Source organism: Ailuropoda melanoleuca, chromosome 16 (genome assembly GCF_002007445.2).
Source record: "Ailuropoda melanoleuca isolate Jingjing chromosome 16, ASM200744v2, whole genome shotgun sequence".
Lineage (NCBI taxonomy): Eukaryota > Metazoa > Chordata > Mammalia > Carnivora > Ursidae > Ailuropoda > Ailuropoda melanoleuca.
In genome coordinates, this window is record NC_048233.1 from 30,987,358 (window position 1) to 31,011,540 (window position 24,183).

The following is a 24,183-nucleotide window of genomic DNA, read 5'->3' on the forward strand; positions in this document are numbered from 1 at the left end:
AATCCTAGTACAAAAGCATTTTAGTTTACTCAGTGTGGCAGTCTCGTGGTCTGAAATCTCCAGAGCAGACTTCAAATACCATATGTCTAGGATTACATTTATTACCTGATAATGAGTATTTCTCTCTCAGGCACAACAGGATCATACTCCATTATGTTCATGTAAAAATTTATTGAGACATAGCCACAAGAAAAAGTTGGGGGGGCGCCTGGGTGGCACAGCAGATAAGCGTCTGCCTTCGGCTCAGGGCGTGATCCCAGCATTATGGGATCGAGCCCCACATCAGGCTCCTCCGCTATAAGCCTGCTTCTTCCTCTCCCGCTCCCCCTGCTTGTGTTCCCTCTCTCGCTGGCTGTCTCTATCTCTGTCAAATAAATAAATAAAATCTTTAAAAAAAAATCTAACTTCTCCCCCCCATGCATTTAAAAAAAAAAAAGCATTTTTTTTAAAAAAAGAAAAAGTTGCATATTTTCAGCACAGAAATACATACCTTGTTTCAATGTGTTTTATAAACATTGCTTCTGCATTTCGTCTAAAATTATTTGGTTTAAATATTTGAGGTTTTGACCCAGCGATGTAAACAAGCAAAACTTTTTAAAAATGCCATTAATGGAACGCCTAGGTGGCTCAGCTGGTTGAGCATGGACTCTTGGTTTTAGCTTAGATCATGATCTCATGGGTGGTGAGATCCACCTGCATCAGGCTCTGGGTTTAAGGAGGAGTCTGCTTGTCCCTCTCCCTCCCTCTCTGCCCTTCCCCCCAACTTGTGTGTGGGAGCATGCTTGTGCTTGCTCTCTCTCTCTCTAGGTTAAATAAATAAATAAAATCTTTAAAAAATAAATAAACAATTAAGATGCCATTAATAATAAAATGAATGCAAATTAAAACTACACTGAGTTTCTTACTTTTCAAATTGGTAAAAGTTCAAAAACTTGACAACTCTGTTAGCAAATATAGAGAAACAGGTACTCATACATTGGTGAAAATGCAAAAATGTACAACCTTTTGGAGAGGATTTGGCAAAGCATCATATAATTTGGCCTTTGACCCACTTCTTGCAATTTACTCTAAAGATACATTTCCAAAAATAACAACAAGAGTGTGTAAGATCCATTGCAGCATTATCTGTAATTGCAAAATATTGAAAACAATCTAAATGTCCATAACAAGGAGACTGAATAAACTATAACACCTACAGGATGGAGCTGTGAAACAGGATGTGGACGTTCTCTGTAGAGTGATTTTCCATAATATACTTTTAAGTTGAAAAGCAAAGTGTGCAGAAATAGATGTATAGCAGGGTTCTCAACAGAAGCATTATGGATATATGCAACCAGTACTTCTTTGTAGTTGAGGGCTATCTTACGATTTATAGATGTTTAGCAGCATACCTGGTCTCCACCCACCAGACGCTAGTAGCATCCTACTACAGTAGTGACCCCTCCCCCCATAAAAAGTCTCCAGATATTGCCCCCCACAGGACAAAACCATCCCCCTTTGAGAATCACTAATATATAGTATACTATCTTTATACAAAATGAAAGCAAAATAAGAAAGTATACATTTATCTGCTTACATTTATAAAAGGAAACACAGAAACCAGAAATTAATAAAATCGGTTACCTACTGGAGATTGGAGAAAGAAGGCAGAATGGATAGGGGAGGGAGTGACCTCTCTAAGTATCCTTTCTATATAGTTTTTACTTTTAGAATCACGTTAAAATATTATTATTCAAAAAAAAATAACATGAAACCAATAACCAGTGAAGGAAGAAACCTTAAAATTAAATATAAACAGAAACAAATGAACTGAATGGTATATCAAATGAATAACAACCACATAAAAGGGGGAGGATGTGCTGGTCCAAGTAACTTGAACCTGGCCACACAATATCAGTTGAAGACCAAAAGAACCACAAAGAAATCTTGAACCTTATTTGGCAAGTTTCTTGTTAGTAATGATACAGGTGTAACAATTCTGAAACTATTTTACTTATGTTGCAGGACTGACAAAAGAAGTAAACATTTTAATAATGTTAGGAGCTAGGGTGCTCCCTCTGAAGAAAGAAGATACAAACATGGCAGGTGAGAAGGCAAGAAAAACTAAATTTCATTTTAATTCAAGTGTCAGTATGAATTCATGCTTTAAAAAAATATATTTCCTGTTCTGTCTACACTCTGTGTATCCTGACATTATCCTCTTAGAAGGACCCAACAGCATTTAGGTAGTGTAGTGGGTTGAACTGTGGACCCAAGAAGATATGCCCAAGTCCTAAACCCCATGTACCTGTGAATGTGACCTTTTTGGGGTGGGGGGAGGTCTTTGCAGATGTAACTAAGTTAAGGATTTCCAGGATTAACCAGATGGGCCCTAAAACCAGTAAGTGCCCTTATAAGAAGAGGAGAATGGAAGGGAAGAAAGTCATGTAATGATGGAGACAGAGACTGGAGTTATGCTGTCCTGGGCCAAGGAATGCCCAGCACTACCAGAAGCTGGAAGAGGCAAGAAAAGATTCTATCCTAGAGCTTTCTTAGGGAGGATAGGCCTGCCAGCATCTTGATTTTGAACTCCTGACTTCCAGAACTATGAGAGAATACATTTCTGTTGTTTTAAACCACCAAGTTTTTGGTTACCCAGCAGATTTTGGAAACAGGTAGTATTCGTGTACAAAAAAAAAGAGAAAAAAGTGTAACCTGAATTGTAGCATCAGGAAACCACCAGACGAACCTAACTTAAAGGATTTTCTTAAAATAACAACAGTTCTGCCCTCTATGTATATCAGTGTCGTAAAAAAAGAGAAGCTGAGGAGGTGAGATTAAAAGAAACTAGAGCAACATGACAACTAAAATGCAAATGAATTGAGAAAAACAAGTTATTATAAAGGATAGTATTATGATAATTAGCAATGTTTATTTTTGGAAAGTTGTTGGGGGGCCTGGGTGGTTCAGTGGGTCGAGCATCCAACGCTTGGTTTCGACTCAGGTCATGATCTAACGGGTCGTGGGATCAAGTCCCGGGTGGGGCTCCGCACTCAGTGGGGGGTCTGCTCTGGGATTCTCTCCCCCATCCCCCGCCCACCTCTCACGCATGCACTCTCTCTCCCTCTCTCTACAATAAATAAATATTTTAAAAAATTTTATAAAAAATATGGAGAATTGTTGGGAGTCATTAAGAAAACATGACTGCCAGTTGACCATGAGCTGGACTGGGACAATCGGAGGCTCCTCATCCCCTCAGTTGTGCTTGGAATGTATGCTCTGACCACCACTCCCACCACTGGAACTGTTTCCAAGGAAGCAGCCTTTGAAGGAGCAACGTGTTGCTGGGACTGTCTGGCTGCTATATGTGACTGAACCCAGTTAAGGCCTCTATATAAACTTAAGATTCTGGTGGGCAAGTGCAGAGATCCACTCACCTTGTATCTGGCCATGACAAGCCTCATGTTAATTCCCCTGCTTGCTTCTTAAACCTACCACCTACCAATCTGGAGTAGTGTCTTCCATCTCCTTTTGCCCTCGATGTATAGGGGCCAGTTTGTGAACCAACAAAAGTACGTTTAGGTAATAATATTATACCAGTGTTAAGTTTCATGAATTTGATTATTGTTCTGTGGTTATGCTAGACAATATCTTTGCTCTTTGGAAATACATCCTAAAGTAGTTAGGGATGAAGATTTATGATTGCTGCAACTTACTTTTAAAAGGGGAGGGGGGTGGGAGAAAGAGAGAGACTAAGTTGAAGGTTTTAAATATAAATGTGTTTTTGTAGATCAATTGTCTACCTATTCTCCCATAATATGTAAATGATTCAGTTGAAGGATAGATAACACAAGATTGATTTACAACAGGCTTAACTAATATTTGAAAATAAAAATATTTATATTTTAATGATACATATATACACTCATGTAAAGATTTTCAATGGGATCTTTACAAATATGGGAATCCCTGGTCATATTTCTAAAATTGAGATACAGGGCAGCCTGGGTGGCTCAGTAGGTTAAATATCCAACTCTTGGTTTCAGCTGGGATCATAGTCTCAGGATCATAGGATCGAGCTCCAAGTTGGGCTCCATGCTCAGCAGGGAGTCTGCTTCAGATTCTCTCTCTTCCTCTGCCCCTCGCCCTGCTCACGCTCTCTCTCTCTCTCTCTCAAATAAATAAATCTTTTTCAAAAATTGAGATATAATTCACATATCATAAAATCCAACCTTTTAAAGTACACAATTCAGTGATTTTTAGTATATTCACAAGCTCATGTAACCATTACCACTATCTAATTCCAGAGCACTTTCTTCACACCAAAAAGAAACTCTATACCCCATAGCAGACAGTCCACATTCTTCCCTCCTCCAGACCCCTGGCAACCACTAATCTACTTTCTGTCTCCATGGATATGCCTATTCTGGGCATTTCATATACATGAAATCATACAATATGTGGTCTTTTGGGATGACCTTCTTTCTGTTAGCATAATACTTTCAGGATCATTCATATTGTAGCATGTAACTATATTTCATTCCTTTTTATGGCTGAATAATATTCCACTGTATGGATATGTCACATTTTGTTAATCCATTCATCAGCTGATGGATATTCCAGTTGTTTTCACTATTTGCCTATTATAAACAGTGGGCATACACCTAGGAGAGGAATAGCTGGGGCATAGAACTCTTTGTTTACTTTTTGAGGAACTGCCCAACTGTTTTTTGAAGTGACTGTATCATTTGTGGTCACATTTCTTCTACCATATCCCTATATCTTCCTCTCCTGCCTTTTTACCTTTCCGTCTCCAGTCTACCATATTTTTTTTAATAGAATTAGGAAACACAGTTATTTGTTTATATATGTTAAGCATTCATATAATGTGACAATATCTTAAATTAATATCTGGTAATAATAATAATAGCATAAAATTGAAATTGTCTATCAGAGCCAATGAGTAGTTTTTCAACTGGTACTCTGAGACTACTTAAAGAAGAAATACAAGGAAACTGTAATCGGCAGTACTTTTGCTAACTTCCAAAGTGACACCAGCTCCAATTTATTGTAAATTAGAAGCACAGATATATCCTACACTATATCCTACACTTTAGTATAAACCCAGATACAATTCGATCTACAGAACAGCCATGACACAATATATAACGGAGACTACAATGATTAAAATACATCTGAATGTTCATTTCACAAATGTTTCTACAGGATTCTACTATAAGACTTGATTAACTGGCCATATTTGATGAAATCATATTTTATATCCACATTTCAAGGAAGACAGTAAAGAGTCATGGTTGTGATAAAAGGCTTTGGAGAGATGGTTCTGGACTAGAATTGCAATTTCACTATTTACTAGCAATGTGACCGAAATTCTGAACTAGAGGTAACTCATAAAGTAACTTGCTTTATTCCATTTGTTATGAAAATTAAATGAAGCAGTGGGCTTTTATAAAGCAAAAAGGAAGCAATGTAGACAGAGAACTTAGTACAGTATAGGTACATAGCAGGCACTCAATAAACTGTTACAGAAACAAAAGTTCATTTCTACTTAGGCTTAAGTTTGCTACCTATGCGAAAAGGCAACATCTTAAAAAAGAACAGCTGCAAAAGAATTTCTGTTCAACCAGCAAAGAGACTAGTGGTTTTATACCACATAGTAAATTTTTATTATTTTCACGAGATTAATACAAAAGTACATAATTATGTAAATTTTAGAAATTATATTCTGTTAAACACTCAAGAAAGCATCTCAGGTTTACCTAGAAGTACTTCTCTTAGTAACTGGAGCACCACTTAGTTCACTGGAGCAATTTATAGGGCCTGAAAGGCATCAGTGCACATAAGGCTGCCATATGCTTTCTTTGTGAGAACTTGGAGGAGAAAAACTTTGAAACTTCTTTAAAAGGCTAATTTATGTTATTTAAGATTTCTTTATGATTTTTGAAATCTGTCAATTCTCTTTGATGAATAGATAAGGAAACATTTCAGAAGGGCTCTTAAGGCCAAGTAAAATAGTCATGTTCTTGCAATGCTGAAGTTTTTATTCAGTTTATAAGTCTCATGACATTTTGAATATGCACTCTTGAAATAAAAGTCAAAACAAAACAAAACAAAAAACCATGGTGTTTAGCTATTAAGTTTTTAAAATTTAATCAGCATGAAATTTAAGTAAAATGTCAAACCATAAACATTTTATGATGCAAAATGAACTGCAAATGTGTCCACATAACTTATTTGAGCTATTGTTACTCAAAAGGATAAAATAGAATATGAAAACTGCTACTTTGAAAATTTATGTGAAGGGAATGCAGATGAAATTATACAAGAAATATTTATTAAATTATATATTTATAAGGACTCAAAAACTACTGCCTTATTAGAGTCCCATTTCCTCTCAATTGTTTTACCATCATGAAAAATGATAAAAATAACACGTTCCATATGTGTTTAATGAGGTACATAGCAACTAAGGGCACTTTTTTTTTTTTAAGGGGGAAAGGGTCAAAGGGAGAGGGGTAGAGAGAGAATCTTAAGCAGTCTTCACACCCAGCACAAAGCCCAAGGCGGGGCTTGATCTCACAACCCCGAGATCATGACCTGACCCGAATACAAGAGTCGGTCACTTAATCAACTGAGCCACCCAGGCACCCCCAACTAAGGACTTTGATAGATTGTATTAATCTACTTATTTAAAATTATTATAAAGTTAAGGTTACCACCAAATTCTCTTGAAAAGCTATATCAAGAAAAGTTAGGATGATGCTGAATCTATTTGAAATCACAGGAAACAGATGACCCTATATCCAATGTTTATATGACTAGTTTGAGTGTGATCCTTTTCCAACTCAAAGGCCTGGAATTTAACATTTTAAGCTAGCTCAAGTTCCTCTAGTCTTACTAAAGTTATACATAATGGATAAGTACTTAAAGTACCCTTTACTAAGCTTTCCTTTCTAGATATATAGACCTATTCAGATTATCTTCTAAATATTTCAGGTAGATGCAGTTACCATGTCAGAATGTTATTAGCTTACTTGCTCTGGCCCATCAGAGAGGGAATCATGCAACACACCTACTACAAGCAACAAAAGAAATAGATTGCTTGTAATTAGCAGCTATCAGAAATGAAACACTAGCTAGTTTCAATTTATTTCTCTAAGTAAAACCCAGAATCACCTCTATTTGCTGTGGAAAAGATATTGGAATAAACTCATAGGTATCACATTATAATTTAAATAATAATTATTGTTTAAACAATTATCATAATTGTTTTTCTTTGTCATCTGGGTTTACTTCAAATGCATCTACATTTAAAACTGTTAATTATAAGAGTAAAATTAAAGTTACTGCAGATCAAATCCATTCCCAATGATTATGGCTTTTTATTTTATATTACAAATGTCTCAGGGTACTTCTATAATTTGTATTCTACTCCCCACTTTTCTGTGTTAACATTTAAAAATCTGACAATTTATGATTGTTTTGGTGAAATGTATTAGCATATATTAAGGTTTATATTCATATATTTTTATATTGTTCTGTATTTTTCTCTTTAATGGAAACAAAAGTAGAAAAAAGGAGAAAGCATTGAGAAGTGTTGGCTGTCTTTGTTGCTTGTCGTCTTTGGAATGATCACCCAAAATGCTAAATGTTTCATAGTCATCTGGAATTTAATTGTCAACAATGTTGACAAAAATTTCACAGCAATATTAACTATATTTAAACATGAGATGTGTTAAGTTTAAGGTACAGCTAAGTACTGCTGTGTTACCATAGTGATAAGAAGTTAGCAATCAGAAAGCCATAAAATCTAGCTATTCATTATTCATATAAATGTACACACTGGGACAAATCATGTCATCAGATCCTTTCATGAACAACTAGAATTAAATTTGAGTCCTCAATGCGTAAGTCATTCCCTATATTCTTAAAAAAATATGTGGCAAAAAAGAAGTACTCAACTGAAAAGAGATATTAACTATTACTGCAATCATATTTTTAGGATGTTATTTCTAGGTGCCAAAACAGAGATGTGCACAGCCTCTGAAGAAAAGGGACCGTATTTATTTCCAAGTAATAAGAATAATGTTAGTGGGATAATCAAAGTACTGCTAACTTGATGAGAATGCAAACTTCTTAAAAATCAACTTTTGTTAAGAGTGTTTATTATTATATTAGGGGCGCCTGGGTGGCTTAGTCGTTAAGCGTCTGCCTTCGGCTCAGGTCATGATCCCAAGGTCCTGGGATCGAGCCCCGTGTTGGGCTCCCTGCTCAGCAGGAAGCCTGCTTCTCCCTCTCCCACTCCCCCGGCTTGTGTTCCCTCTCTTGCTGTGTCTCTCTCTGTCAAATAAATAAAATCTTTAAAAAAAAAAAAAGAGTATTTATCATTATATTAGATTACTATATGAAATCCCTGTTATTTGACTTTTTGACCTACAAAAATTCTAATTCCATATGGTTCAACTTAATAACTGACTCATAAGGAAAACTTTTAGATGCAAAAGATTTTTCATCATCATCATTATTTTTTTTAAAGATTTTATTTATTCATTTGACAGAGACAGAGACAGCCAGCAAGAGAGGGAACACAAGAGGGGGAGTGGGAGAGGAAAAAGCAGGCTCCCAGCAGAAGAGCCCGACATGGGGCTCGATTCCAGAACTCCAGGATCATGCCCTGAGCTAAAGGAAGACGCTTAATGACTGAGCCACCCAGGCGCCCCCGTCATTATTATTTTTATAAATTAACTGATAGAAGAGTTAAATATGAAAAAAAAAGTATCCTAAACATTTTTCCAAGCAACAGAAAGCTATAGGAAATTGTTTACATTTATAGATACTTTTAAGAGAGCTTTAAAAAACTGAACTGTAGCAATTACTACACAAGAGATACCAAAATGTATAATTTACAATTCTGTCAGCCAGTTGCTCCAAGATACTTATGCAAGATTTACTTGCTTTGAGTCTAATAGTCAGAAAGCAAAGGAATTGAAGTAAATTAGCTATAGCATATTACTGAGCCTTCTTCACGGCTAAAATAATTTCTTTTACAAAGGTCACGTTAAATGACAAATAGTTATCCCCATCATACAGAGGATTAAATGACATATCTAGTGCAAGAAACAAAATAGTTTGCTTTCTAATTAGTGTGTAGAACCAGACGGATTTGGCAGTAGAAACCAAATCTGTGGAGACGTTCATTCATTCACTTATTCAGTCAGTCATCGTATGTTCATTGCACTTGTAATACGCCATTCTGTAGATTGTATAGATTCAGTAGGGTACCACCAGTGTGGTACAGAAATGCAGATGCCCTTTCTAGCTTGTATTCTATGAAAATTTGTTCAACAGTGAGTCAACATGGGCAAAGTCTGTTCTAGTAACAACTCCCACTCCCTAAGATTTGTCTAATTTAGGGGCAGCAAGACCAGTGTATGTGTAACTGACTGTGTACAGGGTTCCCTGAGTATGACTGAATGAAGTCATTTCGTACTCTTCCTTTATTCCAGTGGCCCTTTCAGACCAACATCCCACTCAGGCAATGGCCCCGGGGGAAGCCTGCATCTTACTTAAATAAACACACTCTTTGTCCTTCAGAGGTTCTCTTTATTGGTGTTTTTGCACCTAGAGATCCATTAAGAATCAAAAGTTCCAAAAATTAGAGACCAAGAGGAAAACAGTAATCAAGGTATTTAAACTAGCATTCCCCCATATTCTCACTTAGGTCTTTTTCCAGGCCACATTCTCATTTTTACACTGAGATCTGTGAGAGAAAGAAAGAAAGAAAGAAAGAAAGAAAGAAAGAAAGAAAGAAAGAAAGAAAGAAAGAAAGAAAGAAAGAAAGGAAGGAAGGAAGGAAGGAAGGAAGGAAGGAAGGAAGAAAGAAAGAAAGAAAGAAAGAAAGAAAGAAAGAAAGAAAGAAAGAAGAAGGAAGGAAGGAAGAAAGAAAGAAAAAAGAGAAAGAAAAAGAAAAAGAAAAAAAGAAGAGGAAGAGAAAAGAAAAAAGAAAAAAAGAAGCAAAGCAAGGATCTCACTAACAATACTTATTGACTATGAGGCACCCTCTCTGCCGTGGAAAAAGTAGGCAAACCAGGTCTTCTAAACTCCCTCCCGATCTCATGTTCTCCTGGTTCTTTAATAGTCATTATTTGGTTTTATATGCATGGGTTAAATGATGTTCTTCAATAACGTAGTTCTCCTACCCCTCCAAATAGGAAATCCTGGATTTGAAAGGTATTTATATAGAAACAATTCAAAAGAATGTAAGTATTTACAAAACTCGTTTGACATATGCACATCTTAGCCTGCAGTGCAGTTGTGTCAACGTTGGTGTTATTGGTGTTACGTGTTTTGTTCATTCTGATGAACTTCTTAAACCAAAAATCTTTACTCTGTTGCAAAAGACAATCTCTTCTCTTTTTTTTTTTTAAGATTTTATTTATTTATTCGACAGAGATAGAGACAGCCAGCGAGAGAGGGAACACAAGCAGGGGGAGTGGGAGAGGAAGAAGCAGGCTCACAGCAGAGGAGCCTGATGTGGGGCTCGATCCCATAACGCCGGGATCACACCCTGAGCCTAAGGCAGATGCTCAACCACTGTGCCACCCAGGCGCCCCAAAGACAATCTCTTCTTTTGACAAGATAAAGGTTAAATGATGATTTTTTAATGTCATAATACATTATGAAAATTAAGATTCGTTTTATATCTCTGCAGGAAGTCTGATTTTATTTTATTTTCCTTAAGGATTTTATTTATTTATTTATTTGAGAGAGAGTGAGCAAAAGAGAGAGCACAAGCTGAGCGGGAGAGGCAGAGGGAGAAGCAGACTCCCCTCTGAGCAGGGAGCCCCCAACATGGGGCTCGACTCCAGGACCCTGAGATCATGACCTGAGCTGAAGGCAGACGCTTGACTGACTGAGCCACCCAGGCGCCCTGGAAGTCTGATTTTAAATTAAGGGAATACTTTTTAGAGATTATATAAAATTGTATAGATAAGTGGGTTTTAGAAGAACAGAAGGAATAAAGAACATATTCTAATTTGAAAGTGATTTGAACATAGTTTAAAGGAATTTCAGTGTTACACAAGAATATAACTCCCTCCACATTAACATAAATGAATGATAGCCAGTACCTATGCTAAATTTTATTTTATTTTTTTTAAGATTTTATTTATGTATTAGAGAGGCGGAGAGAAAGAGAACGAGCACAAGTATGGGAGGAGGGGCAGAGAGAGAGGAAGAGGGAGAAGCAGACCCCCCACTGAGCAGGGTGCCTGACATGGGACTTGATCCCAGGATCCAGGGATCATGACCTGAGCCAAAGGCAGACACCCAACTGACTGAGCCACCCAGGCCCCCCACCCATTATGCTAAAATTTCTTGGATTGTCCTCCACTCCCAGCATGCTTGCAAGATCAGGCAAGAGAGTAGTAATTTTTCAGAGAAGTGTGCCCTGCTGCCTGTAAAACCAAGACAAAATAACTTCAGAGTCAGACTTGCCTAAGTGCAAATGTTAGCTCCACTCGGCTGGACGACTTCAACCTAAGTTTTCTCATCTAAACATAGGGATACTAACACCAACTTTATGGGTTTTCATACAGAAAAATTAGAAACATATGTGTAGAATAGTGAGTAGTGCACAGCAGTAACTTGTCACGTTGTAAAATAACAAAACAAAACAAAAACAAAGTAATAAGGCCAGAGAGGTTTAGCTCTGCTAACAATGCTCCAAGATCCACCAATTATTTTAAGAGGTCATAAGATTCTCAAAACAAAAATCAATATTAATTCACTTTATGTTAAAAATGCATAGGCTGGTCAACTATACTTCAATTGAAAAAATGCATAGGCTGTATCATTAAAGGCCTGAGTAGAAATGCCAAGAAAGAAAGCATGGGTTAAACGCTGGCACCGCTACAAGCTGAGATTTCATGTCATGAGCTCTTCTGACTGAGAAAAACAATTGATGAATACAGAAATTTTTGAAAGTGAATGCAAACTTAAAAGAATCATAGTTTGTTATCCCCCATAAATTTGGGACAGTGCTGGAGAGGCTTTAATTACTATGATTGTCCAAGAAAACATTTAAGGTCAAACAGTGGTTTGTTTTTTACTTTTCAATCACAGGTAGATGTTTTTAATGTGATTATTTTATTAATCTGAAAATAAGAGGCAGTGAAAGCAAAGGGTTTAGATCCGAGATTTGATGAATTCTAGCCCTGGCTCTGAAATGCTGAGTAACTCAAAGTATTAAAGTCTCTAATCTCTTTGAACTCCAATTTAATTACTTAAAGCATTCTATTTAGCATGACTTATGCAGAGCATAATCAATATGTACTGTTGATACATTAAAAGATAAAAGTAACCTTATCTATATTTAATTTTCTTTACAGTCTCATTATTCATGCTATCATTCCTGCATACAATCAAATTTAGGATTTTCATGTTTCATTTAATTTAAAAATGTGGTTCATAACTACTTTATTTATTAAGCATTTAGTCTAGCAGATTAAACTACATGGTACTTGAACATACTATCCTGTGAATGAAGTAACAAATACTCAGTATTTGTTAAAGTAAACAAATACTGATTTGTTAAAGTATTTGTTAAAGTAAACAAATACAGAGCTTATAAATGAAATGCCCTTTATAATTTCAGAATATTTTCTAGCAAAAAGGAATGAGATGCAATGTGTAAGAGAAGTTATTGTTATATTTTGTTATGTTTCTTGAGGAGCATAACAGACTAAAATTTAACATATAAGATTGTATATATGTGATATATATATAATAATACATATATGAATATAAGAAAAATGTGTCATTTACTTACAGAGAGGAGATAAGTTCTTTATGTGGAAACTGGGCACATGGCAGACCCACAAAGCACCAGAGAACTTTAAAAAGTAACTCAGAGAACTTCAGCATACAGAGCACTTTAACAATACCTGAGGACCTAGGGAGCGGACACTAGTATTTCCAGGATGTACCAATGACATAATATTAATGGAGTGGAATTAATAAATACTTGCTTTTCTCAGCTTGGTGTATTAGAGAGAGGGTGGATAGGACAACCTTCCTTAGAAGTATCCAAAAGCAAGAACAAAAATTGCATGCCTACTTGAATCTGAGGCATTTGTGATGTATTTAGTCACTGGAGGAACATCCAATTCATGACTATTAAAATTCTAACTAACTTTCAAAAGCTAGATCAAAGGACACACTATTATCTCGTGGTTTTTCCTCATTTTGAACATCTACAGCATTTCTTGCCTTTCTTGGGGCACCCATTCTGACTTGTATTGAAGTTGGTTGCATGATTTTGTTTATAACAAAATTTAACACAAGCTCCACATTGAGAGTGATTGTATCTTACTCATTGTCTGTCCTCCACAGTATCTAATAGCAGGGCTTTAATAAATACTTAAAATTTAAAAAAAAGAGTTGAGTAATGACAAAGAATAAAGTACATTAATGTTCCCAAGATATGAAGTACGATATCCTAGCCATTCCACCCCTCTCTTTTTTCTTGTTTTTTTTTTCTTTTTTCTCCTTTTAAAAAATGTTTAGTTAAATTTAATTCGACCCTTATAATACAATCCTTCTCTCACTTTCCTAACCTTTTACTTCTTAAATTCCAAAGTCAAGGATGGACAGAAATTTGCAGAAGTTATCTTTTCATACAAAATTATGGGAAGTCTGAATCTATTTCGGATCTGTTGAATATAAGTAGTAAGGCATAAGGATTGAGTAGCAAGAAGATCATGGTTAAAATTTCTGTCCCAAGATGTTTCTATCAAGGAAGGGTAGTGAGAGCAAGAGCTCTGGGAACAGAATTACATAGTGGGTTGGTGCCCAACTGGAGAATGTTGCTGAGGAGAGATATGTATATGAATGATCCTCTGGATGATTAAAAAGAAAAAAACAGTAATATAAAGGAACACAAGATTTTGCTACCTTTTGTCAAGAAACAACTATTTCTTAGGTCTTTCTTCCCTCCCTTCCTTCCCTCCATTCCTTCCCTCTTTGTTCCTCCCCACTTTCTCCTTTCCTCTCCTCACTTTCTTTGCCCCCAACCCCCATCAAAATGTTTCAATTTCCTATTTTGGTGAATGTTAGCATATAATAATGTTTTGTTAGCAGGTGAGCTAAACAAATAAAAGATTGGGCATTTGAGACTTTAATGGCTAAAGAGACATACTACCAAATTACGATGTGACTAATGAGTCATAAATTAGTGGATTAGTGAATGCAAAAGCAGGAAATCACAAATCTACCATTAGGTAGTTGGGAAGATAGAAAAACTGCACCAAGAATTGACAAAAGAAATTCAGGATCTGTATCCAACTGGAAGACTTTCCCTGAGGGTCAACATGACTAATAGGAAAAAATGAGTTTCAATCATCAGTTTGAAGATTATATTACAGTCACATTGCTCAGGCAATTCGGTCTTGAACAGCTTAAAACTGCCCAAATATTTTTAAAAGTCACATGTGAGCAACACTATGCATTTTACATATATTATTCCATAGGTTTGGAGTAGCTAAATCTACATTAGAGGTGAAATTTTTCTTTGCTAAAACTTATCAAATGTCCTAGTAGTTATCATACCCAATCATTAATGAAATAGGATAAGAGGAAGCTGTTTTGAAACTAATTTATCTAGCACAACTTTTTATTTGTATCCTTGAACTTAGGCCCAGATTTTCGTTTATCTTGTTCTCATTGTTAAAGTATTAGAAGACATTAACTGGGATAATATTGAGGAGATTTCACAATTTCTTAGGAATTCAGGTTTTCTAGCTTGCAAACTAAGCCATAGCAACAGTCTCTGAAGATGTGGTTTAAAATATAAGTATCCTAATTTGCTTGATTAGAATGTTTTTTCCCCCGGTAGTTCACTTTTTTCTTTTGTATACAAATGACATTATTAGAAACTCACTTTAACAAAATCCACTCCCTTTTTCCACATGAAAATAACAATCCTCTATCAAGAAGTCTTTTAGTCACAAAAAGTGAGAACAAGGAGATTATTATAAAGTCTGTTTGTAACTTACAGAGTTTATTCTGTAGGTACATAAGACTCAATTCTGTATTCACTTTACAGTTTGTTTTCCCGCCAAAGTAGTACTTAACCAATATTCTGTTGCTATAAATTAATGTAATAAACCATTAGTTAATAATACTCATTAATGAGAATATTCAAAGAAGAAATGTTTAGGAATGCCTACTGACAAATATTTTGAAAGAGGTTGTAGCAGCTTTCTTTGAAATCATAAACACTTATAAGATTATTCTCAAGTTTTCTTGAAGAAATCAGAAGCATTTAGAATATAAGAAATAAATACATTTAGACTCTCTTGGTTTGCATATACATTTAAATATATTTTATGCTTTTTTGCAAGATTGGTCTTACAAAATTTTAAACATAAATACAAATTTTCTTGTTTCTAGAAGCTATATAATCAAGATAAAATTACTTTTTTTTTTCTAAAGATTTTATTTATTTATTTGACAGAGAGAGAGAGACAGCCAGCAAGAGAGGGAACATAGGCAGGGGGAGTGGGAGAGGAAGAAGCAGGCGCCCAGCGGAGGAGCCTGATGTGGGGCTCGATCCCAGGACTCTGGGATCACACCCTGAGCTGAAGGCAGACACTTAACACCTGAGCCACCCAGGTGCCCCCAAGTTAAAATTACTTTTAACAGTAATTATTTTAAAACACTTTAGACTTAAAAAAATAGAGTTTTCATTCTCATTTCTCTTTAACTAAGTTGCAATTGACCTTTTGCTTAGGCATCAATAAATTTTATAATGAAGAAAGTTTCCCAGTGATTTGTGTTTGTTGCAAAATAACACAGGTATCTCAGAGGGAAACACTGGAATTTATGTGCTTTGTTTTTTCCCTCCCACTTTTTAAAAATTTGGTAAAATACACATAAAATTGGCCCTACCATTTTTATATGTACAGCTCAGTGGTATTTTTTTCTTGTTTTTTTTCACTGTTATTGAGATAAAATTAACATATAACACTGTGTAAGTTTAAGGTATACAACATATTGATTTGATATACTTATATATAGCAACATGATTATCACTGAAGTGTCACCTGATGACCCTATCACCTCACATAATTACCATGACTTTATGGTGATGAGAACATTTTAGACTTACTCTCTCAATAACTTCCAATATAATATGTTGTTGTAAACTGTAACCACAATGCTGTGCATTAGATTACCAGAACTGACTCATCTTCTAACAAGAATTTTGTATTCCTGACCAACATCTCCCCATTGCCTCTACTCTCCAGCTCCTGGTAACCATCATTCTATTCTCTGTTTCTCTAAGTTGGGCTTTTTTAGATTCCACAGATAGGTGCTATCATATAGTATTTGTCTTTCTATGTCAGAATTATTTCACTTAGTGTAATGTCCAGAAGGGCTGTTCATGTTGTCACCTGTTCTCCAGGCTGAAGAAGTTTCTATTGTATATATATACCACATCTCTTTCCATTCAACTGTCGATGGACTCTAAGGTTGTTTCCACATTTTGGCTATTGTAAACAGTACTGCAATGAATATGAGAGTACAGGTATCCTTTCAAGATCCTGTTTTCACTTCCTTTAGACATATATAACCGGAAGTAGTATTGCTGGATCAAATGATAGTTCTATTTTTAAGTTTTTGAGGAGCCTCCTTACAGTTTTCCATAGTGGCTGAACCAACTTACGTTCCCACCAATAGTGCACAAAGGTACCCTTTTCTCCACATCCTTGCCAACACTTATTATCTCTTGTCTTTAAAAAAAAAAAAAAAAGGCTTTATTTATTTGAGAGAGAGAGAGAGAAAGAGAGAGCACGAGGTGGGGGAGGGGCAGAGGGAGAAGCGGACTGCCCCCTGAGCAGGAAGCCCGATGCCAGGCTGGATCCCAGGACCCCAGGATCATGACCTGACCTGAAGGCAGCTGCTTAACCGACTGAGCCATCCAGGCACCCCTATGTCTTGTCTTTTTGATAATAGTCATTCTAACAGGTGTTAGGTGATATCTCATTGTGGTTTTGGTTTGCATTCCCTGATGATTAGTGATATTAACACTTTTTCATGTGCCTGTTGACCATTTGTCTTTGAAAAACAAAAGTCTATTCAATTCCTCTGCCCATTTTTAAATCAGACCGCTTGATTTTTTGCTAATGAATTGTATGTATTCTTCATATTTTTTGGATATTAAACCCTTATTAGATACAAGATTTGCAAATATTTCCTCCCCTTCTATATGTTCATGTAGTCCCACCTATTGATTTTTGCTTTTGTTACTTGTACCTTCAGTGTTATATCCAAAAAATCATTCCCCAGACCAATGCCAAGGAGATTTTCCCCTATTTTTTTCTAGGAGTTTTATAGTTTCAGGTCTCACATTCAAATTTTCAATCCATCTCAAGTTCATTTTTGTGAGTGGTGTAAGACAGGGTTCCAATTCCATTTTTCTGCATGTGTTCATCCAGTTATTCCAAAAACATTTATTAAAAAGACTACCCTTTTTTTGTTTGTGTAGTCTAGACTCCTTTGTCACATATTAGTTGACCATATGCATGAGTTTATTTCTGGGCTCCTTTTTTTTTTTTTTTTTTTTGAGAGATAGGGAGAGCGAGCATATGTGAGTGGGGAGGGGCAGAGGCAGAGAAAGAATCCCAAACATGTTTCGTGTACAGCATGGAACCTGACGCAGGGCTCAAGCTCATAATTCTGAGATCATGACCTGAGCTGAAATCAAGAGTCAGATGCTTAACTGACTAAGCCACCCAGGCACCCCTATTCTGGGCCCTTGATTCTATTCCATTGGTCAATATCTATTTTTATGCCAGCATCATACTGTTTTGATGACTATAGATTTATAGTATAGTTGAAATCAGAAGTGCAATGCTTCCAGCTTTGTTCTTTTTCAGGATTGCTTTGGCTATCCCGGGCTTTTTGTTGCTCCACGCATTTTTAGGGTAGTTTTGTGTTGTTGTTGTTTTTTTTCTATTTCTACAAAAAATGCCATTGGGATTTTGACAGGAATTGCATTGAATCTGGAGATAACATTGGGTAGTATAGACATTTTAGCAATATTAATTCTTCCAAACCATGAACTTGGATATCTTTCCATTTGTTTGTGTCTTCTTCAGCCTTATGGTTTTCAGTATACAGATCTTTCACCCCCTTGGTCAAATTTATTCCTAAGTACTTTAGTGTTTTCCATGCTATTGCAAAGGAGATTATTTTATTTCTTTTTCAGATAGTTTATTGTTAGGGTATAGAAATACAGTTGATTTCTACATGTTGATTTTGTATCCTAGAACTTTATTGAGTTCATTGATTTGTTCTGAATGTTTCGGTGGAATTTTCAGGATTTTCTATATGTAAGATCATATCATCTGCTAACAAAGACAATTTACTTCTTCCCTTTTGATTTGGATGCCTTTTATTTCTATATCTTACCTAATTGCTCTGGCTAGAACTTCCAGTACTATGTTGAATAAGAGTGGTCAGATTGGGCACCCTTGTCTTATTCTTTATTGTAGAGGAAAAGCATTCAGTCTTTCACTGTTGAGTGTTGTGTTAGCTGTAGGTTTGTCATATACGGCCTTTTATAATGTTGAGGTATGTTCCTTATACACCCACTCCATTGAGAGTTTTTGTCATGAAAGCATGTTGTATTTTTCAAGTGCTTTTTCTTCATCTATTGAGATGATCATATGATTTTTGTCTTTTATTCTATTAGTGTGATGCATCATATTGGTTATTGATTTGCATACATTGAACCACCCTTACATCTCAGGAATAAATCTTGCTTGATAATAGTATAATTCTTCTAATGGGCTGTTAAATTTAGTTTGCTAATATTTTGTTGAGAATTTTTGCATCTCTATTTATCTGGGATATTAGTCTGTAGTTTTCTTATTTTGTAGTGTCATCTGCATAAGGGTAGTGCTGGCCTCATAAAATGAGTTTGGGAGTACTTTGATTTTTTGGAAGAGTTTGAGAAGATTGTCATTAATTCTTCTTTAAATATTTGTTAGAAATTTACCAGTGAAACCAGCTGGCTTGGACTTTTCTTTGCTGGGACGTTTTTCATTACTGATTCAATCTCCTTACTTGTTACTGGTCTGTTCATATTTTCTTTCTTCATGATTAAGTCTCGTTAAGTTGGATGTTTCTAGGCAGTTATCCAATTTGTTGGTATACAATTGTTCATAGTAGTCTTTCAAGACCCTATGTATTTTTGAGTTATCTGTTGTAATGTCTCTTCTTTCATTTCTGATTTTATTTGAGTCTTCTTTTTCTCTTATTCTAGCTAAAGGTTTATCTTTTGTTTATCTTTTCAAACTAGTAGCTCTTAGGTTTGTTGATCTTTTCTATTGTTCTTCTTGTCTCTATTTCATTAACTTCTGCTCTGATATTTGTTATTTCCTTCCTTCTGTTAACAGCAGGCTTTATTTGTTCTTCTTTTTCTAGTTCATTGAGGTGTAAAGTCAAGTTTATTTGAGATCTTTTTTCATCTTTATATAGGCATTTACGACTCTAGATGATCCTCCTAGAGCTACTATTGTAGGGGTGGCCCGGGGTTGCTCAGTCAGTTAAGCATCTGCTTTTGGCTTGGGTTTTGATCCCAGGGTCCTGGGTGATCCCAGGGTCCTGGGATGGAGTCCCGCGTTGGGCTCCCTGCTCAGCGGGGACTCTGCTTCTCCTTCTCCCTCTGCCTGCCACTCCCTCTGCTTGTGTTCTGTCTCTCTGTCAAATAAATAAATAAAATCTTTATTTAAAAAAAAAGAACTGCTCTTGTAGCATCCCATATGTTTTGGTTTCCATTTTCATTTGTTTCAAGATTTTTTTTTAAATTTCTCTTTTGATTTCTTCTTTGACCTATTGATTGCTCAGGAGTATTATTTAATTTTCACATATTTGTAAAATTTCCAACTTTCCTCCTATTATTGATATCTAGTTTCATACCATTGTGAAGGGAAAAAAAATACTTGGTATGATTTCAGTCTTCCTACATTTGCTAAGACTTGTTTTGTGTCATATGATATTCCTAGAGAATGTTCCATGCGTGCTTCAGAAGAATATGTATTTTGCTGCTGTTGGATAGAATGCCTGTATATGTCTGTTAGGTCCGTTTGATCTAAAATATGGTTCAAGTTCAATGTTTCTTGTTAATTTTCTGTCTGGATGATCTATTTGTTGTCGAAAGGAGGGCCCTAAAATCTCTAACTATCAATGTATTGTTGTGTAGCTTTCTTCAGATCTGTTAGTATTTGCTTAATATATTTAGGTGATTCACGGTTGGGTGCATATATATCACAACTGCTATATCTTCTTGACAAATTGACCACACTATCATTACATCATGACCTTCTTTGTCTCTTATTAACATTTTTCACTTGAAGTCTATTTTGTCTGATATAAGCATAGCTAATCCTGCCCTCTTTTGGTTTCCATTTACATGGGATATCTTTTTCCATCCCTTCACTTTCAATCTGTGTGTGTACTTAAAGCTGAAGTGAGTCTCATGTAAGCAGCATATAGTCAGGTCTTGTTTTTTATCTAGCCAGCCACTCTATGCCTTTTGACTGGAGAATTCAATCCTTTTACATTTAGAGTAAGTGTTAATAGGCAAGGACTTACTAATGCCACCTTATTGTTTTCTGGCTTTTTTGGCATTCTCTGGCTCATTTCTCCCCTTGCAGCCTTCCTTTGTGAATTGATTTTCTATAGTAGTTCTCTCTTTGATTCCTTTCTCTTAATCTATGAATCTACTACATGTTTTTGTTTTGTGGTAACAATCTAACTTCAATTGCATACAAAAACTCTACACTTTCACTCTCCCTCTTCTAAGTTTTTAGTATCACAACTTATTTCTTTTTATATTGAAATTATACTAGTTATAGTTGTTTTTAATACTTTGTCCTTTATACTAATATTTAAGTGGTTGACACACCATCATATTAGAATATTCTGACTTTGACCATATATTTACCTTTACTACTGTTGTATATTTTCATGTTTTTTCATGTTACTAGTTAGCTTCATTTCAATTTCAAGAACTCCTTTCAGCCTGTCTTGTAAGGCAGGTCTAGCGGCAATGGATTCCCTCAGCTTTTGTTTGTCTAGGAAAGACTTTATCTCCTTAATTTCTGGAAGATGATTTTGCTGAATTATGTACTCTCCTATGCCTTGGAAATATCTTGTGTTGCTCAGCTCACAGCTATATTAAAGAATTGTATCTTTCATATTATATAGAAAATCTAAAATAGCTAAAAAAAATAAAATTTATATATATTTTATTTGAATTAAGAGAGTAGAATTCTATGATAGCTATTTTCCTTATGATTTTATGCTTTATAACCTAAATTAAAAAATTAAAATCAGCCTACTTAACACATTAATGTCTGAAACTTAAGCTTTGGCAGGATAATTTAGTTGTCAGATTCAGAAGGTTTCCCCAAAGACTTTAAAGCATATAGAGGAAGAGACAATGATTCTGTCACAAAATATTATTTTATGCCAAACATAAGAATTCATGACACTGCTTACAACCAACCTCTTCTCACTAGGCAGTTCTTCATTCTCCCATCCTTCAAGTAGCTTCTTACTACTAACATAAGTCATACTTTAACGCAAAGAACCTCAGAAACCCTCACGTACCTAACTACAACATGTGATCTAAAAATGAGGCCCATGGGCAGGATGGTACAAGCACTTTTTGACAAGAGAAAAGGAGCAAGAGAGACATGTGACAGTACCATACTTGATGTAACTTTTGTGTTTGCTCTGGTTCTGTACTTCCAGCCTAAGTGGTGTATTAGGTTCCACAGAATAGTCTTCTAATACTGTAGGATATTTGCTTTGTGGTATCTACCTAACCCGGGGTGATGACAGATGGAAAAGATGAGCACGAGTGTGTCTCTTCTTCAAATTTCATTTTCTTTCATCCGCAATAGATATTCTAAATCCTCAAGTATAATTTTGTATTTAGATGTTTCTAAATTGTTACAAGGAAAGATAGCTAAAGACTTCAGAAGAAACAATATTCTTTTAAAATATTTCTATGCTTACTTTACACTCATTCATAATTTTTTTAATTAAGGTAGTTTCAAATCATTAATTAATAATATAGCATAACTGTAATAAAGACCATTTTATGGAGGCTCTTAAAACATAAGTGAACAATTTAGAACATATGAATGTATACAGCTTGATAAAGAGATTAGTATACTAAGTACAATTTTGTCTGTGAGAAGAGATACTCTGACATCTCAAGCAATCAAACTACTCCTTCAACTTGCCTGCTCTTCCTTGAAATTAACATCTATAGTCTTTGAGCGCTCATTATATCTAGATAGATGTGAAAATAAAAAGAAGAGGTCTTGTCCTGGAAACTCTTATAATCAAAGCAATAACAACTTTTTGGATAACTGAATGTTTATTTCCTTAATAGTTTCTCTCAATGAAAACATGCTTAACGATTATAAACTGAGGAGCCTAAGGAATCAAGATAATTCAAAACCAAACTGAAATTTTCTCGTGATATAAAATATGTACCTACCTTTGTGGAATATAGAACATATGTTGGGGAGGTGGTTTATAGAGGACTCCTTCATACACAGGCCAGAGCCCGCTTAAAATTCTGAAGAGAGAACTTTTCCCACAACCATTAGGACCAGTTATCAAAAGATGCATTCCTTCTTGTACCTAAAGTAAGAAATAAAATTACAAATTGCAATATTTAAAAATGATTTCATTTGGTAGCATTTAAAAGTGATTCATTTTTTAAAAACTTTCAAACACATGATAACCCAGGGTAGGCGAGGAGTCAAAAATATATATATATATCAGGATGGAGAACATCAAATTTGGCTTTTGACTATGCTCTGAAGCTAAAAGTATGATAAAGTAATCCAACTCCAAAGGAAATGGATCTTCTTGGAATGAGTACTGCCTTTCTAAAATTTTAATTGAGGTCTTGTCATCAGGCACACACACAAATATGTAGAAACACAGCCACATGGGAGATAAGACAGTATACATTTTTTAATTAAAATACATTACATTTTACTTTATTTATATTAATATTTGGTTAAATTTATATTGAATTCAAATACAACTTTGTTGTTTTTGTCAGTTGGAGTTATTAGCTACAAAGCTATTTTAAGATCCAGCTGGGTAGCTTAATTTTATACTTCAGCAGTCTGAAATATTACACAGTCAGAAAAGCCCATAATCAGACAGATGAAATGATTCTAATTCTGTTTTATTCACAGATGGAGAAAATACATGTACCAAACCAGGAGAGAGGAAAGCAAGAGGATTATAACTTAGCCTTATGTCTAGGAATGAATTTAAAACACATATATATGATATATCATATATATACACATATATACATCTTTTTTTATCCGGGAGTTATTTATCCATTATCAACTGGGTGCTTCTCTTTAGAATCTTCCATCTTATTTGTCATTTAAATTTAAACAGTTAAATTTCATGAGTTCCCATTCCACCCAATAGGATCAGGAAGTTGTCTTCCTATGGTATTTAAAGAGTATTAGAAAGAGTAAGGAAAAGGAACAGCATTTAAAAATTTGCTCTAAGAACAATGATAACATTTCTGAGAACAAATGATATTTTATAATGGTGATTAAAAAGTGAATGCAGCATCAAGTATGAGAGGCAGAAATCTACAGTATGCTTGTAGATAAAGCTTTGTATAATATGGATACAAATATCTAAGTATTAATGATATAGAGTATATCATACTGAAAATTCAAAGATGAAAAAACATTATATTATTTGGGTTATGCCAGTATAAGGGGTCAGTTCCATGTCTACACACTGTGTATAACATAAGCTGAAATCTTTTTGTTGAAAGAAGGTGGTGGAGAGAGGGAGGAAGGGAAGGAAAAGAGAAGGGTTGGATGGGGTTAAGATAAGGGAACTAGGAATGTATATAATAAGTGTATGTAAAGCAAAATGGTTCAGATTTACTTTGTGTCTAAATAATTAGATTTTTCCTCAATAAACATTGATTATTCACCGTGTGCCAGACATTCTTCTAGGCACAAGGGATACAGGGCTACCCAAGACAAATTCTCTGTTCTCATGATTTACATTACAGTGGGAAAGATGGCAAAAAAGAAGTGAACAAAA

The 24,183-nt window shown here is 35.2% G+C and overlaps 1 protein-coding gene across 1 annotated transcript in view; it reads right to left on the minus strand.

The window, feature by feature from the left end:
* ABCD2 (ATP binding cassette subfamily D member 2) overlaps positions 1-24,183 on the minus strand; it is a 63,730-nt gene that overhangs the window by 20,864 nt on the left and 18,683 nt on the right. The window contains exon 6 of the mRNA XM_034646376.1: positions 22,583-22,728. Within this exon, the coding sequence (XP_034502267.1) occupies positions 22,583-22,728 (146 nt within the window). The remainder of the gene's footprint in view (positions 1-22,582; positions 22,729-24,183) is intronic.